Source organism: Xyrauchen texanus, chromosome 21, assembly GCF_025860055.1.
Source record: "Xyrauchen texanus isolate HMW12.3.18 chromosome 21, RBS_HiC_50CHRs, whole genome shotgun sequence".
Classification (NCBI taxonomy): domain Eukaryota; kingdom Metazoa; phylum Chordata; class Actinopteri; order Cypriniformes; family Catostomidae; genus Xyrauchen; species Xyrauchen texanus.
In genome coordinates, this window is record NC_068296.1 from 6,921,691 (window position 1) to 6,934,530 (window position 12,840).

The 12,840-nt window shown below is 36.7% G+C and overlaps 1 protein-coding gene across 1 annotated transcript in view; it reads right to left on the reverse strand.

The window, feature by feature from the left end:
- Window positions 1-12,840, reverse strand: part of LOC127661459 (unconventional myosin-VIIa-like) — a 45,778-nt gene that overhangs the window by 22,498 nt on the left and 10,440 nt on the right. Inside the window, 17 exon segments of the mRNA XM_052152194.1 lie at window positions 915-1,232; window positions 2,179-2,397; window positions 2,477-2,561; window positions 2,870-2,964; window positions 4,134-4,226; window positions 4,390-4,548; window positions 5,053-5,190; window positions 8,301-8,407; window positions 8,583-8,718; window positions 8,814-8,993; window positions 8,995-9,025; window positions 9,392-9,534; window positions 9,616-9,735; window positions 10,963-11,039; window positions 11,334-11,487; window positions 11,682-11,795; window positions 12,564-12,706. Coding sequence (XP_052008154.1) covers window positions 915-1,232; window positions 2,179-2,397; window positions 2,477-2,561; window positions 2,870-2,964; window positions 4,134-4,226; window positions 4,390-4,548; window positions 5,053-5,190; window positions 8,301-8,407; window positions 8,583-8,718; window positions 8,814-8,993; window positions 8,995-9,025; window positions 9,392-9,534; window positions 9,616-9,735; window positions 10,963-11,039; window positions 11,334-11,487; window positions 11,682-11,795; window positions 12,564-12,706 — 2,312 coding nt within the window.

A 12,840-nucleotide genomic window follows, 5' to 3' on the forward strand; every position in this document is an offset into this window, starting at 1 on the left:
AATTGCACTGTAAGTCGCTTTGGATAAAAGCATCTGCCAAATGCATTAATGTAAATGTAAATGTAAATGGTCACCCTATGTTTACATCATTGAATCACAAATGCCATGGTCATGGCTGGACTCCAGCCAAAAATCCAGAGTCCGAAAGGCTCAAGTAAAAATGCATCAGAGTCTGTGACAAGTCCAAGTCCATTCAAATTGGACTCGTGACTCAAACTTGAGTCCGAACTAGAGTACCTCAACTCTAGTATAAAGTATTTTGCCTATGGAAATGTGTTTTATTTATTTATTTATTTTTCTCCCAATTTGGCATGCCCAATTCCCAATGTGCTTTTAAGTTCTCGTGGTGGTGTAGTGACGTAGACCTCAATCCGGGTGGCGGAGGACGAATCCCAGCTGCCTCCACATGAGACCGTCATCCCACGTGTCACATGGCTTGTTGAGCACATTGCCATGGAGACATAGTGCATGTGGAGGCTTGAAGACATCCACCGCGACATCCATGCTCAACTCACCGCGAGAACCACATTATAGCAATCACGAGGAGGTTACCCCGTGTGACTACCCTCCCAAGCAACCGGGTCAGTTTGGTTGCTTAGAAGACCTGGTTGGAGTCATTCAACTCCAGGGGTGGTAGCCAGCATCTTTACCACTGAGCTACCCAGACCTCCAGAAATGTGTTTTTAATGTTTATTCCAGAGCACTGCCTTGCCCCATAGACTTCCAATGTAACTGCATTGATGCTTAAGCAATATTTGTTAGCTTTTACAAACTGAGGGATGAGCCAAATTGGTTTTCTGTAGTAAACGACAGCATGTCACAGATGTTGGCCATAGAGTTAACTTGTATTGAACTCAGAATGTTATTTTAATGTAAAAAGGATATGCTAGAATCCCCTAAATCTACATCCTCACCTCAAATCCAGCTGGTGCTTGGCCCTCCTGACCAGGAAATGAGTTTGTGGTTCCCAGGAAGCCAAACATCTTGTCCACCATATCAGAGTCGTTGACCGGCTCATGGCGAGCTTTCTCCATCTTGTCCAACATTTCTTTTTTCCTCCGCGTCTCTTCTCGCTCTTTCTTCTCTCGTTCTGCGTCCTCTCGTGCCAGCTGAGCCAGTCTTTCCTGATGTTTCCTCTCTGCTTCCTCTTTGGCCTTCTTGGCACTCATCTGGTTCCTCAACTTCTGTTCCTCAGCCAAACGCATCTTCTCTGCCTCCAAACGCCGTCGGTACTAATCGAGATATGAAAGAAAAGTGATGAGAAGATACGGTTTATGGTTGTATGCAATTCAGAGTTCCAATTTCAAATGACAGCTTTGCATCCTGTTTGCTACATCAGTTAAAATTCAGGGCTGGATGGGATAAACAAACGTGTTTTGGGGAATCAAACAACAAATGTTATAGTTGTGTCTACATATTAAGCTTGGATAGGAAAAAAATGACAAACTTCAGCTTTCAGAAAGTAGAATTAATATTGATTGAGATTAAAATAAATTAATATAACTGCTTTAAGTGTAAATGTTCAACTACCTGTACACATTTTTCAAAATTAATTGAAATTACGTATGGGGAATTTCCAGATATATAACATTACAGTAACAATCAATGTTTAAAATCCTTAATACAGAAATTTCCATTTATTTTAGATATATTTTATTACATTTATAATAATTAATAATTTTATGGAGCATTGTGGAAGACTTTATGATCATTAACCTTTACTTTCACATTAACATTTGAATGCCAATATTTATTTTTATGAAGCTACATGAAAACAATTGTATAATATATTGTATAATAAAAAATAAATAAAAAAAAACAGTATTGAACTTATTTAGAGAAAATGTCTAATAAGTTTAAAAATGATTCAACTTATCAATAAGTATAAATAAATTGGAAAATGGGTATAAAAATTAAGGAATATATCAGAATAATTTTTTTAAATTAATGTAATTTGTTTTAAATCGCAAAACTTTTGTGTGACTACATTGAAGTTCTTTGAATTCCTCTTCCTGTACAATTCATATTCAAATTCCAATTCAAGATTCTGTGGTGTGTGATCAGTTCAACTCAAATTCACACCCAACTCATTCTTACCAATCTGGAGGGGGTTGGCATCAATTTTACAGTGATAATGCCAAGGTTAATCTACACATCAGAGGGAGCAGCTCATCTCACCTCTCCTTTCAGTCTCTTGTAGAGTCGGCGGGCGATCATGCCTCTTGTATAAGCCTGGATGGTGATGACGGCCCAAAGACGATGTCTAAATGCCTGCCGTACCAGACACCCTCTGCAGCGGCTCTGGAAAAGGGTGATTCTATGTCGCGTAACGTGGTACGTCTGGTAGAGTTTACGAGATTTATACAATGCCTGGAGACGTGAGAAGCCAGCTCTCATCTATGAGACAGGAGACGAGAATGTTAAAATATTTGTTGGTAAGAAGCGTGAATATGCTGTGAGAATGAGTAAGACCAACCGCTCCGTAATTCTTCCGACAGTAATAGCCTCTCCATGTTTTCTGGATCAACATGGCGGATTTCTTAATCTTCAGAAAGTTGGATCTGTGGGGGAGATTAAAATGCTTTTGATTTTGTCTTGTTTGTGTAAAGTGGTGACATTGCAAGACAGAAAGTTCCCTACAGGGTCCGAATTAACTTTTTACCTTATGTTAAGATATACAAGCTAAAGTGTTGAGCTAATCTCAGTTTCTTAAAATTAAATTAAAAAGTAAGATGAAGTTACTGGCCAATTGGAGCTTTATTTACTCTTCAAAGACCATTTATCAAAGCTTTCGGCACACGGTGAGTGCTAATATAGGACCCTGCTTCCCTACATCAAATGCAATCTACGACTCGGCAGACATTCTTACCTGTCCTTGAAACCTCGCACGACTTTCTGAATGAGAATGACCTTGTCAGTTATGGCCTTATCTCTCTCAATTTCCAGCAACATGTCATGATGATCCTGCCAAAGGTAGAGAGAGGTGTTTAAAGAGAATCCATATTAATAGAACTATAACCTCAAGCATCTTTAAGCACAACTCTTATGATGTGCCATCATTCAGGTTATCAGCAAGCCTCATATTGATGTGCATCTCTTCCAATCCTCCATTGATGTTGTTACTTCCTGTCAGTATGTATTGACACTGCCCTCTCTTCCTTCCTGCTGAGTGGGATTTCCTGTTTTAGAGAACTGGGATGTATGATAAAGACCAATGCCTGGAAAAATTTGCACTGGCAGTTTAGAAATGGACAAACTAGTTTTTGACCTTTGACCTCTAGCTGAGGGCAGTCTTTCCGGCCACAGAAAAACAAACCTCGAATATTGCAGTCCATGTTTTTTTTTTTTTTTTTAAACGACTGCATAAAATCCCCTGACAGAGTTTTTACAAAAACAATAAGCTGATATTTCCATCTATACACTTCACAGATTCACATGTTAATCAGCTCAAAAGTTATGATATGATAATGTTTTGTACCGATTGTCCAGAACATATGGCAAATGGTCTCTTGTGGTCACATCATCAAACATTTTAAGTTACACTACGGCTTATTGTAGTGACTCGGGATAAGGCAAGTCATTGATTTTGAATGCTGATTTCAATATACTGGCTCAATAATGGTATTTTGTTTATTTTCTCCTCTTTTCTCCCCCAATATGGAATGCCCAATTCCCAATGCACTCTAAGTCCTCGTGGTGGCATAGTTACTCACCTCAATCCGGGTGGCAGAGGACGAATCTCAGTTGCCTCCACGTCTGAGACTGTCAATCCACGTATCTTATCATGTGGTTTGTTGAGTGCATTACCGTGGAGACATAGTGCGTGTGGAGGCTTCCCGCTATTCTCTGCGGCATCCACGCACAACTCACCATGTGCCCAACTGAGAGCGAGAACCACATTATAGCGACCAAGAGGAGGTTACCCCATGTGACCTTGCCCTCCCTAGCAACAGGGCCAATTTGGTTGCTTAGGAGACCTGGCTGGAGTCACTCAGCACGCCCTGGATTCGAACTCGCATCTCCATGGGTGGTAGTCAGCGTCTTTACTCTCTGAGCTACCCAAGCCCCCCTGGCAGTTCTATGCAAGGTTACCAGCTCTGTTGCTCTTTAAAAGTGGGCCTGAGGTACGGTACCTTCAGAAAGATCTTGGTCTTTCCCATCTGCCAATCATCATCACGGCCCAGTACAGCTTCAGCGATACGCTGACAGGTTCCTCTCAGGTCCTCCTAAGAAAAAAAAAAAAACACCCAGAATACATTTGGACAGCTTATTAAGTGCACAAGGAAGACATATAAACATGAAATGTACTTCATAAGCCAAAGTTAAGTTTGTAGGGATATTGTTCTATGGAATTATGAGAATTTGCACAGACAGTTAATTGTCTCTCACCTGTTTGTAAGCAGGTTTTACTCCAGGCATTAAAACACGGTATCTGTCCACAAACTCGACGAAAGTGTAGCGAATGGGGTATCCGGCCCGGCGAATCCGGATGGTTTCCATCATTCCAGAATATCGGAGCTGTCTCACACACAGCTCACGATCAAAGAGCTGACGAACCACAGAAGTATGGTCAGAAACATACATCTTGGTAGAAGCCACTTGTTAGCATGTAATAATAACTTTCAATAACAACAAACAATACTACATTAAACCTAACGGTTTTTACATTAACATTATTTAATGCATTGAACTAACATGAACAAATGTATTCATGTTAACTAACCTTAACAATTAGCTTTAAATTGCTACCCAAAATTTCAATGTACATAAACTTCTGATTTGATAATAAAATATATCATAAGATGTTACCAAAGAGTTAAACAATGTCAAAACAGGACGAAAGCAATCAATAAGACTTATTAGAAAAGTAATGAGAAGACATTCTCAATAAACATCATTTTAGGAATCATTAAATCTAAAAACCTGAAAACTTAATTTCTATGTTGAGTTAGGAGTCGTCCATTGGCAAGAACCAGATCTCATTCTCCATGGGCACCAATCAAGACATGGCTTTCCATTCCTGTTGTACAAATTGACACTGGTTTGACTCACCATGGGCTTCTTGTACTCATTGGGTTTGATGCAGCGAACGAAGAACGGCTGACACACGCTCAGTGTGCGCATCAACAGCTCTAAAGAGCGCTTGAACTGACTGCTCAGAGTTGGGGAACGCTTTCTGGTCTCCGCCCCCTGTGTATCAGGAAACACACCCACAAACACGAGAGAGAGTGAGCACTTTTTAAAAGATGTTCAGGGATAGTGCTGAGCAGAGGTCAAGATTATTTTTAGGGTAAATCACGTGAAAACTGTAAAGAACAAAATGTTAAATTTCACCCCAGAATCAGAAGAAAAAGCTAAATGTGTTCTGCATGAAGAAGCCTATTTATGTAACCATTACGATTTTTGCATTGTAACAGTAATGTAATGGCAAAAAAAATTGTAAAGTGCATTTGTAGATGTACCCATGTAAACTGATTTGAATTAAAAAATAATGCATTGTGCATAAACAGGATGATTTCATTACTGTGTTGCATTGTTTTGTTTTTTAACAGTAAAGAAAAATTGGAGGGGAAATTATAATTTCGTATGTATTTTATTTTGAATTTGTAATCAAATATGGCCAGGACATTTCTTCCGGAGATTTTATTTCAAGCTTTTCTGTCTCTCTGTCTATTTTCTCATTGAAATCACTCTCTCTTTTCTTTGCCCGGAGCTCTTTCATTCTCAAACAGGAAATGGCCTCACCGTAGGAAGTGCTGTTTGACAGATATATTATCTAGACAGAAGCATGTCATATTATTTATTTCGGTCTACTTAAGAGAACAAAAAAAGGTGGAAAGGGTTAGAGCTCAAACTATAGGCTGTGCCATGAACAAGTGAATGATGTTTAAGGCTGTATATTGGCTAAAAAACAATGAACATTTTACATAACGGTACAACGGGGCGAATAGATTTTTGAAAAATGCATTTTCTGAAATGGTTATATTGTGGATGTAACAATCTTAATTTGTAAGGTTGACCATTTTTGCCCTATAACTATTGTCCCTATATTTACATGATTTAACTATATGTCACCCCCCTGGGGAACTTTTATACATGGGGTATTTTACCTCAAGTTTGGAATAAAAGGCTCTGTCTCCACTTTTAAATCAAAACAATTTTCTTTTATTATTTATTTTAACAAAAGTTATATTTCTCCATCAATATTCAATAAAAATAAATAAAATATATAAATATAGTTTTTTTTTTATCTTGATACACTTTGTGAACGGAAAAAAGCACATTTTCCTTAAGGTGTGTATTTAGCCCCATTGTAACCTACATGTCATCTTACTAAACAATAATTTCTAACTAACTAATGAAATATTAGTGGTTAATTGTAGTTACACATCTTGTTCGGGTGAGGTTAAAAAAATAAATAAAAATAAAATAATAAAAGAGATTACATTGGATATTCCCAATTTCCCAAAATGTCACAACTGTCACCAGGGTTGGAGAGTAACGGAATACATGTAACAGGATTATGTATTTAAAATACACAATATAAGTAACTGTAATCCACTAGTTACAATTTAAATAATTGGTAATTAGAATACAGTTACATTCAAAAAGTATTTTGATTACAGAAGAGATTACTTTCTATTTTATTGTCATTTATTTTATTTAATATTTAGTCCTTTCAGATGGAAAACATTCATACATATAAATGATGTGATCCAAAGTGCATTTGAACAGCAGTGAAACACTTTCTTATGATGTGTTACATTCATACGAGCAGTATTGTTTGAAGTAAGTTTGGAGTAGAAGAAATAAGATAGAAATAAACCTTGGGTAAATTGTCAGCTTTAGGCCAAGCTAAAATGATATTTCTAGCCATTTTACATGCACGTGTTACCAGGCACGATCATATTTTTTTATCAAGAAAATTCACGTTAGATCAAAATTTCTTTTTTATAGTAAGACCTTTAAATTAGGGCAAAAATATTTTTCATGATAATTATTTTTGTCTTGTTTTCCAGTAAAAATATCTAAAAATACTTAAAACAATATCAATTTGATTGATCTTGTTTTAGAAACAACACTGCATAAGATATTTAGGTTGTTCAGATAATGCATTTTTAACATGTGTATTTTGTCTTGTTGTACTGGCAGAGTTTTTATAGTCAAAACAAGTGAAAAAATCGACCAGTGCTGAAGAAGTACATTTTTGTACATGTAATCTGTAATCTGTAGTGGAATACATTTCAAAAGTAACCCTCCCAACCCTGACTGTCACAAAGTTAGCAAAAACACTTAAAGCTGCTCCAGTACATCTAATGTTAACAGCATAAACTATTATTAGTTACAGTAAAGCCTGCTGTAATGAGCATACTTCTACACAGATATTAATTACTTGATTACAAAAAATCATACGGTTAGAAACGGGAGTTTGCTTAAAGGGATAGTTCACCCAAAAATTTAAATTCCCTCATCATTTACTCACCCTCATGCCATCCCAAATGTGTATGACGTACTTTTGAAAGATTTTAGAAGAATATCTCAGCTCTGTAGGTCCATACAATAAAAGTAAATGGTGTTCAGAAATTTGCAGGTCCAAAAAGCACATAAAGGCAGCATAAAAGTAATCCATACAACTCCAGTGGTTAAATCCATGTCTTCAGAAGCGATATGATAAATGTGTGTGAGAAACAGATCAGAATAGTTAAGTCCTTTTTTACTATAAATTCTTCTTCCTGCTCAGTAGGTGGCGATATGCACGAAGAATGCAAATCGCCAAAACCAAAAAGAATGTGGAAGTGAGAGTGAATATTTATAGTAAATATTCATAGCTTCTGAAAAAAATATTAAACACTGGGGTCGAATGGATTACTTTTATGCTGCCTTTATGTGCTTTTTGAATCTTCAAAGTTCTGTCCACCATTCAGTTATATATAAACCAACAGAGCTGAAATATTCTTCTAAAATCTTTCAAAAGTACGTCATACACATTTGGGATGGCATGAGGGTAAGTAAATGATGAGAGAAATTGTTATTTTTGGGTGAACATCACTTTAATGATGTTAATGATGATATTGAAAGGACAACACATGTTTCCGAATGACAGAACTAACGGTCTTCTATCACGGTTTTACCTTATGCAGTGAATCTGGTTTACCAAGACTGCCACCGGGCACATAACCACATAAAAACTGGACCACATTTCATAAACACAGAGAAAGAAAGAGTGACAACTTGTGTTGTAACTAGTCTATTCTTAATATTAAAAATACATAAGGGATGTTGTGTGCTGGAGACGTTACCATGGCGACGTCCGCCTGAAAGATCTGCTTGATGAACTTGTTCTTAGAGGAGTGTACGAGCTGAATGATGTCACCATGAAGAGTGTCACGGTTCTTCTCCAAAAAACCTGTAGAGCAACAAAAACCACAGTCATTTACAGATGTAAATTAACACATTATCAAGCACATGATCAATTAACTAGACAAACTGAGTTATCTGTCATGTCCAAATTAGCTCCTAAACTCCCAAAAGTCTCAAATTTAACCCATTTCTATATCATGTATTATGGGAATGATACCAACCTCTGGTCTCGTAATAGACAACACCAGCAAAGTGTTGGATGCCAAACTGTGTTTCATAAGTGTTTTTGGGGGGAATGTAGTTGGTATTGAGTTTGTGTTGAGAGTTCAGTTTGTTCAGCATGGTAGTATCTGTACCCTAAAGACAGGAAAGGAACAGAATGTAACACGAAAACATAAATGGTCGGCATAACGTCACTGTGAATGTCCAGGTCACTTCAGTCAGTCTCTGACCTTGGGGAACTTGCTCTCTTCATCAATAAGAGAGATGATATTCATGGGTTTAATGGCGATCATATCCAAAGCATCTTGGTTGTCTGTGAACTCGATGTGCTGCCAGTTGATATTCTCGAGGTTATACTCCTCTTGCTCCAGTTTAAAAACATGACGGACGAAGAATTGCTGCAGGTTTTCAGTTGGCAAAGTTGATACACAACTGCTCAAAGCTGAAGTGGAGATAATTTTATTAATGAAAGTCATAAAATCAAACTACTCATACGCTGGATTTCATGTTAATTAAGTAAAAATAGGTGTTCCATTCCTTCTTTGCTATCACTTTGCCATAACCTTTATTACATTAACACTAACTATGTATGAAGAAAGTACATTTGGAAATAAATTTGTATTTCATGTTGACTTTGAGTTGTTGAATACATGTTGTAAACTCTAATCTGCACAATAGGTTTTTGTCAAACTACTGTTAAAATGTATTAATGTGTAACTGGGTTACTACAGTGTAAAGTGTTGATAATATTTCTTCAATAAATAAATGTATGTGATATGCTTAGGTGTTGCATGTGTGCATTTGCTACCTGTTAACAGTGAAGTTCTCAAAGCCGAATATGTCGAGCAGTCCGATGGACCTCCGTACTGCTTTAAGCTCCAGGGATGGAGGTTTATAAATGGCTGCGTTGATTTTCTCAACTATCCACACAAACAGGCGGCCGTATATTCCCTACAGCACAGGCACACAGCTAGTCAGATGTCATTATTGCACTAGGCTGGAAGTAGAGAAGTTATAGGAGAGAGTTTTTACCTTAACAAAAGCGTCTCGGACATCAAGGGCCTGCTCCATGCTGAGAGGGGTGGACACAGTCTCTCCCCGGGTTATTATGGTTCGGCTAGTCAAGCAATTCATCAGGTCCTTTAAGTCCACCTATGAACATATCATAAATATGAACATGCAGTGTTTCTTAACAAAATCAGAAAACAATGAAGATCATCAAAATCTTGAGCAAAAATATAGAATGATAATTTGTCAAATGACTTATAATATAAAATAAATAACGGAGAAATGTATACAGTATATTAAGCATATCTGAATGTCTCAAAGGTTTTTCATTGTATTGAAAAATGCAGTCAACATTTGTATTTTCTTTTGGGAGCAAATTAATGAACAAATTAAGCAAAATTTCTGTTCTAAATTCATATTCTTTTAAGGCCCTTTCGAAAGGAATATGCCTATTTTTAAAGGAATATTCCTATTTTTAGAGGAATATTCCTATTTTTAGAAGAATATTCCAAGTTAAGCTCATTCGATAGCATTTGTGGCATAATATTGATTACCACAAAAAATAATTTAGACTCGTCCGTTGTTTTGTTTAAAGAAGAAGAAGAAGAAGAAGAAGAAGAAGAAGAAGAAGAAGAAATCGAGGTACTTACAAATGGAAGTGAATTGGGGCCAATTTTTGGAGGGTTTAAAGACAGAAATTTTAATAAAAGCATTTACATTAATTATTCTGTTAAAACTTTTGTATTATTTGACCTGTAACGTTTAAATTATCATTTTCACAGTCGTTTTAGGATTTTAGTTTTTTTTTTAACATTACATCGTCATGGCAACGAAGTTGTAAAATTGGCTTAGAATTTAAACAGAAAAGGTTAGTAAACTATTTTATCAAACTAAAATCAATTTAACACACATATTGTTTATGTATTGTGGCTATACTTTCGAAAAAGTATTTTAACGAAATACCCCATTCACTTCCACTGTAAGTTCCTCACTGTAACCAAGACAAAATATTTTTTTGTGGAAACAGTATTATGCAACAAATGCTGTCATTTAAGCTTAACTTGTATTGAACAGCAAGTATTCCTTTAAGGCCATTTCAGTAAATGTATGTTACAAAGTTAATCACAAGAGGGCGCTCAAACATCATGCACATACAGTATGCTATAAAACATCTGATACCACACAAAAATCACATGAAATCATTGATTACCATTTCTATTACCATTGTTACTTTCTTAAAGCATTTTTAAAAGATCTGATTCTTAAAAAGTTATAATAAAATAAAAATGCATTAAAATTAGCGTAGCATGAGCCATGTGGGCTACAGTATGTCTTTTGCTTTGAACAGCTAAACTATATGAAACACCTTACCTCTAATAAAACAGATGCAGTGCTCAAATCTGAGCAACGCACCACCTCACAGGCATCCAAATTATCATATGTGCGAGCTGTGAAGGAAATGTATAACCATTTTAGCACCCAAATCAGCTGTTTACAGTCTCAATGCTACCCAACCCAATAGCACATAACAAAAAAAAACACACACACACAAAAAACAATATATATATATATATATATATATATATATATATATATATATATATATATATATATATATATATATATATATATAAAATTGTTTTATTTCATTTTTTAATCAAAATGGAGCTCAATGTAAAAAAAATTACTGTCCTTGCAAACTCACCCTCATAGTTTTTTTTTTTTTTTTTTTTTTTCCTCACCCTCATAGTTCAGGTTGCCCATGTGTAGAATAGCAGCTAGCAGTTTGGAGATCTCCCAGTTCTCTTTGTCTGTGAACATGAGGACCTTCATGGCCGAAAGGATGTTTGAGTATTCTTTCAGATCATCACGACCATCACAAACAGTGCAGTTTCCCTGAGTTTAAACAGAGAGAAAGACACCAAAAGACCCTGGATGAAGGTGCTAGTTTTTACTTATTTGGCTACTAATGATGTTTATGAGTCAAGTTTCAACGTCTGCTGTAAAAACTTGCCTTTTTTATCTTAAGTATATAAACAAAAACATGTATACTGTACTGCTAGAAAAGTAGTGCAAAGATCATGACTCACTATAGTAAGATAAGTGTAGTCTGTGGCTTTACCCAAGCCAAGCTTCTTCTTCTGATCTGGAGTCATACCCTTCAACATACAGTAGAATATGTGGTAGTTTCTCTCATCACGGGCCTAAAATAGTGAAAAGAGGCGAAATGAAATTTTTTGAAAATAAACCATAATAAAACATTTCACAAACATTGCAGTTTGGTCTAAGTTTAAAAAAAGTACATCATAATGATGTTTTAAGGCTTTCTAAACTGCCAGGCAGCTGGTGTATGTTCAAAGTGTTTCCACAACATTTTATTTTGTTATCGTGTTTTACAAATGGTAAATGGTCTGCACTTATATAGAGCCTTTTTAACCTTAATGGTATTCAAAGCGCTTTACACTGTGACTCATTCACACATTAATACACCAATGGCGTCAGAGCTGCCATGAAAGATGCTAGCCTGCCATTTGGAGCAACTTGTGGTTCAGTGTCTTGCCCAAGGACACTTTGGGATGAGGAGCTGTGTGGGCCGGTGTTCGAACCACCAACCCTGTGATTAGTGGCCGACCCGCTCAACCACCAAAGCCACAGCTGCCCCCTTTCTTTACAAAAAGGACGTGAGCCAGTAAAGATATTGGGAGCCCCTAACCTAACCCTTTCCCTAACCCTAACCGTGTGTGGAAGTGACGCCCCCCTTTTGGAGTTGGCACCCCCATTTGGTGATCTCTAGCCTGCAGCAATACCTACTTGGATATTTTTGGTAATCAAGTAAAAAATTACACATCTTGTTTGCTTTATCTTGGGTGTGGTTTCTTTTTAAACGTAATGCTGTTTGACCAACTTCGTTTTTCCACAACTACACAGCCCATTTCAATCAAATCAGAATTCATCTTCAAACTTGTTCTTACCTGTCGACACACTCTGGATTTCTCCAGAAGGTACTGCTCAATCTTTGCCCCTTCTATAGCCCCTCTTTTGTTGAAGTGGATGTCGATGTACTTCCCAAACCGGCTGGAGTTGTCGTTTCGGATGGTCTTAGCATTCCCAAAGGCTGTTGGGTAAAGCACTTGCCTTTGTTAGTAAATCCCAGTAAATATATTCCCCTTAAACCAGATTCGGAACAGCAGGTTTCAGACTAAGATGGGTTTTCCAAAACACAAACCCCACCAGGTTTACCCCTGATCT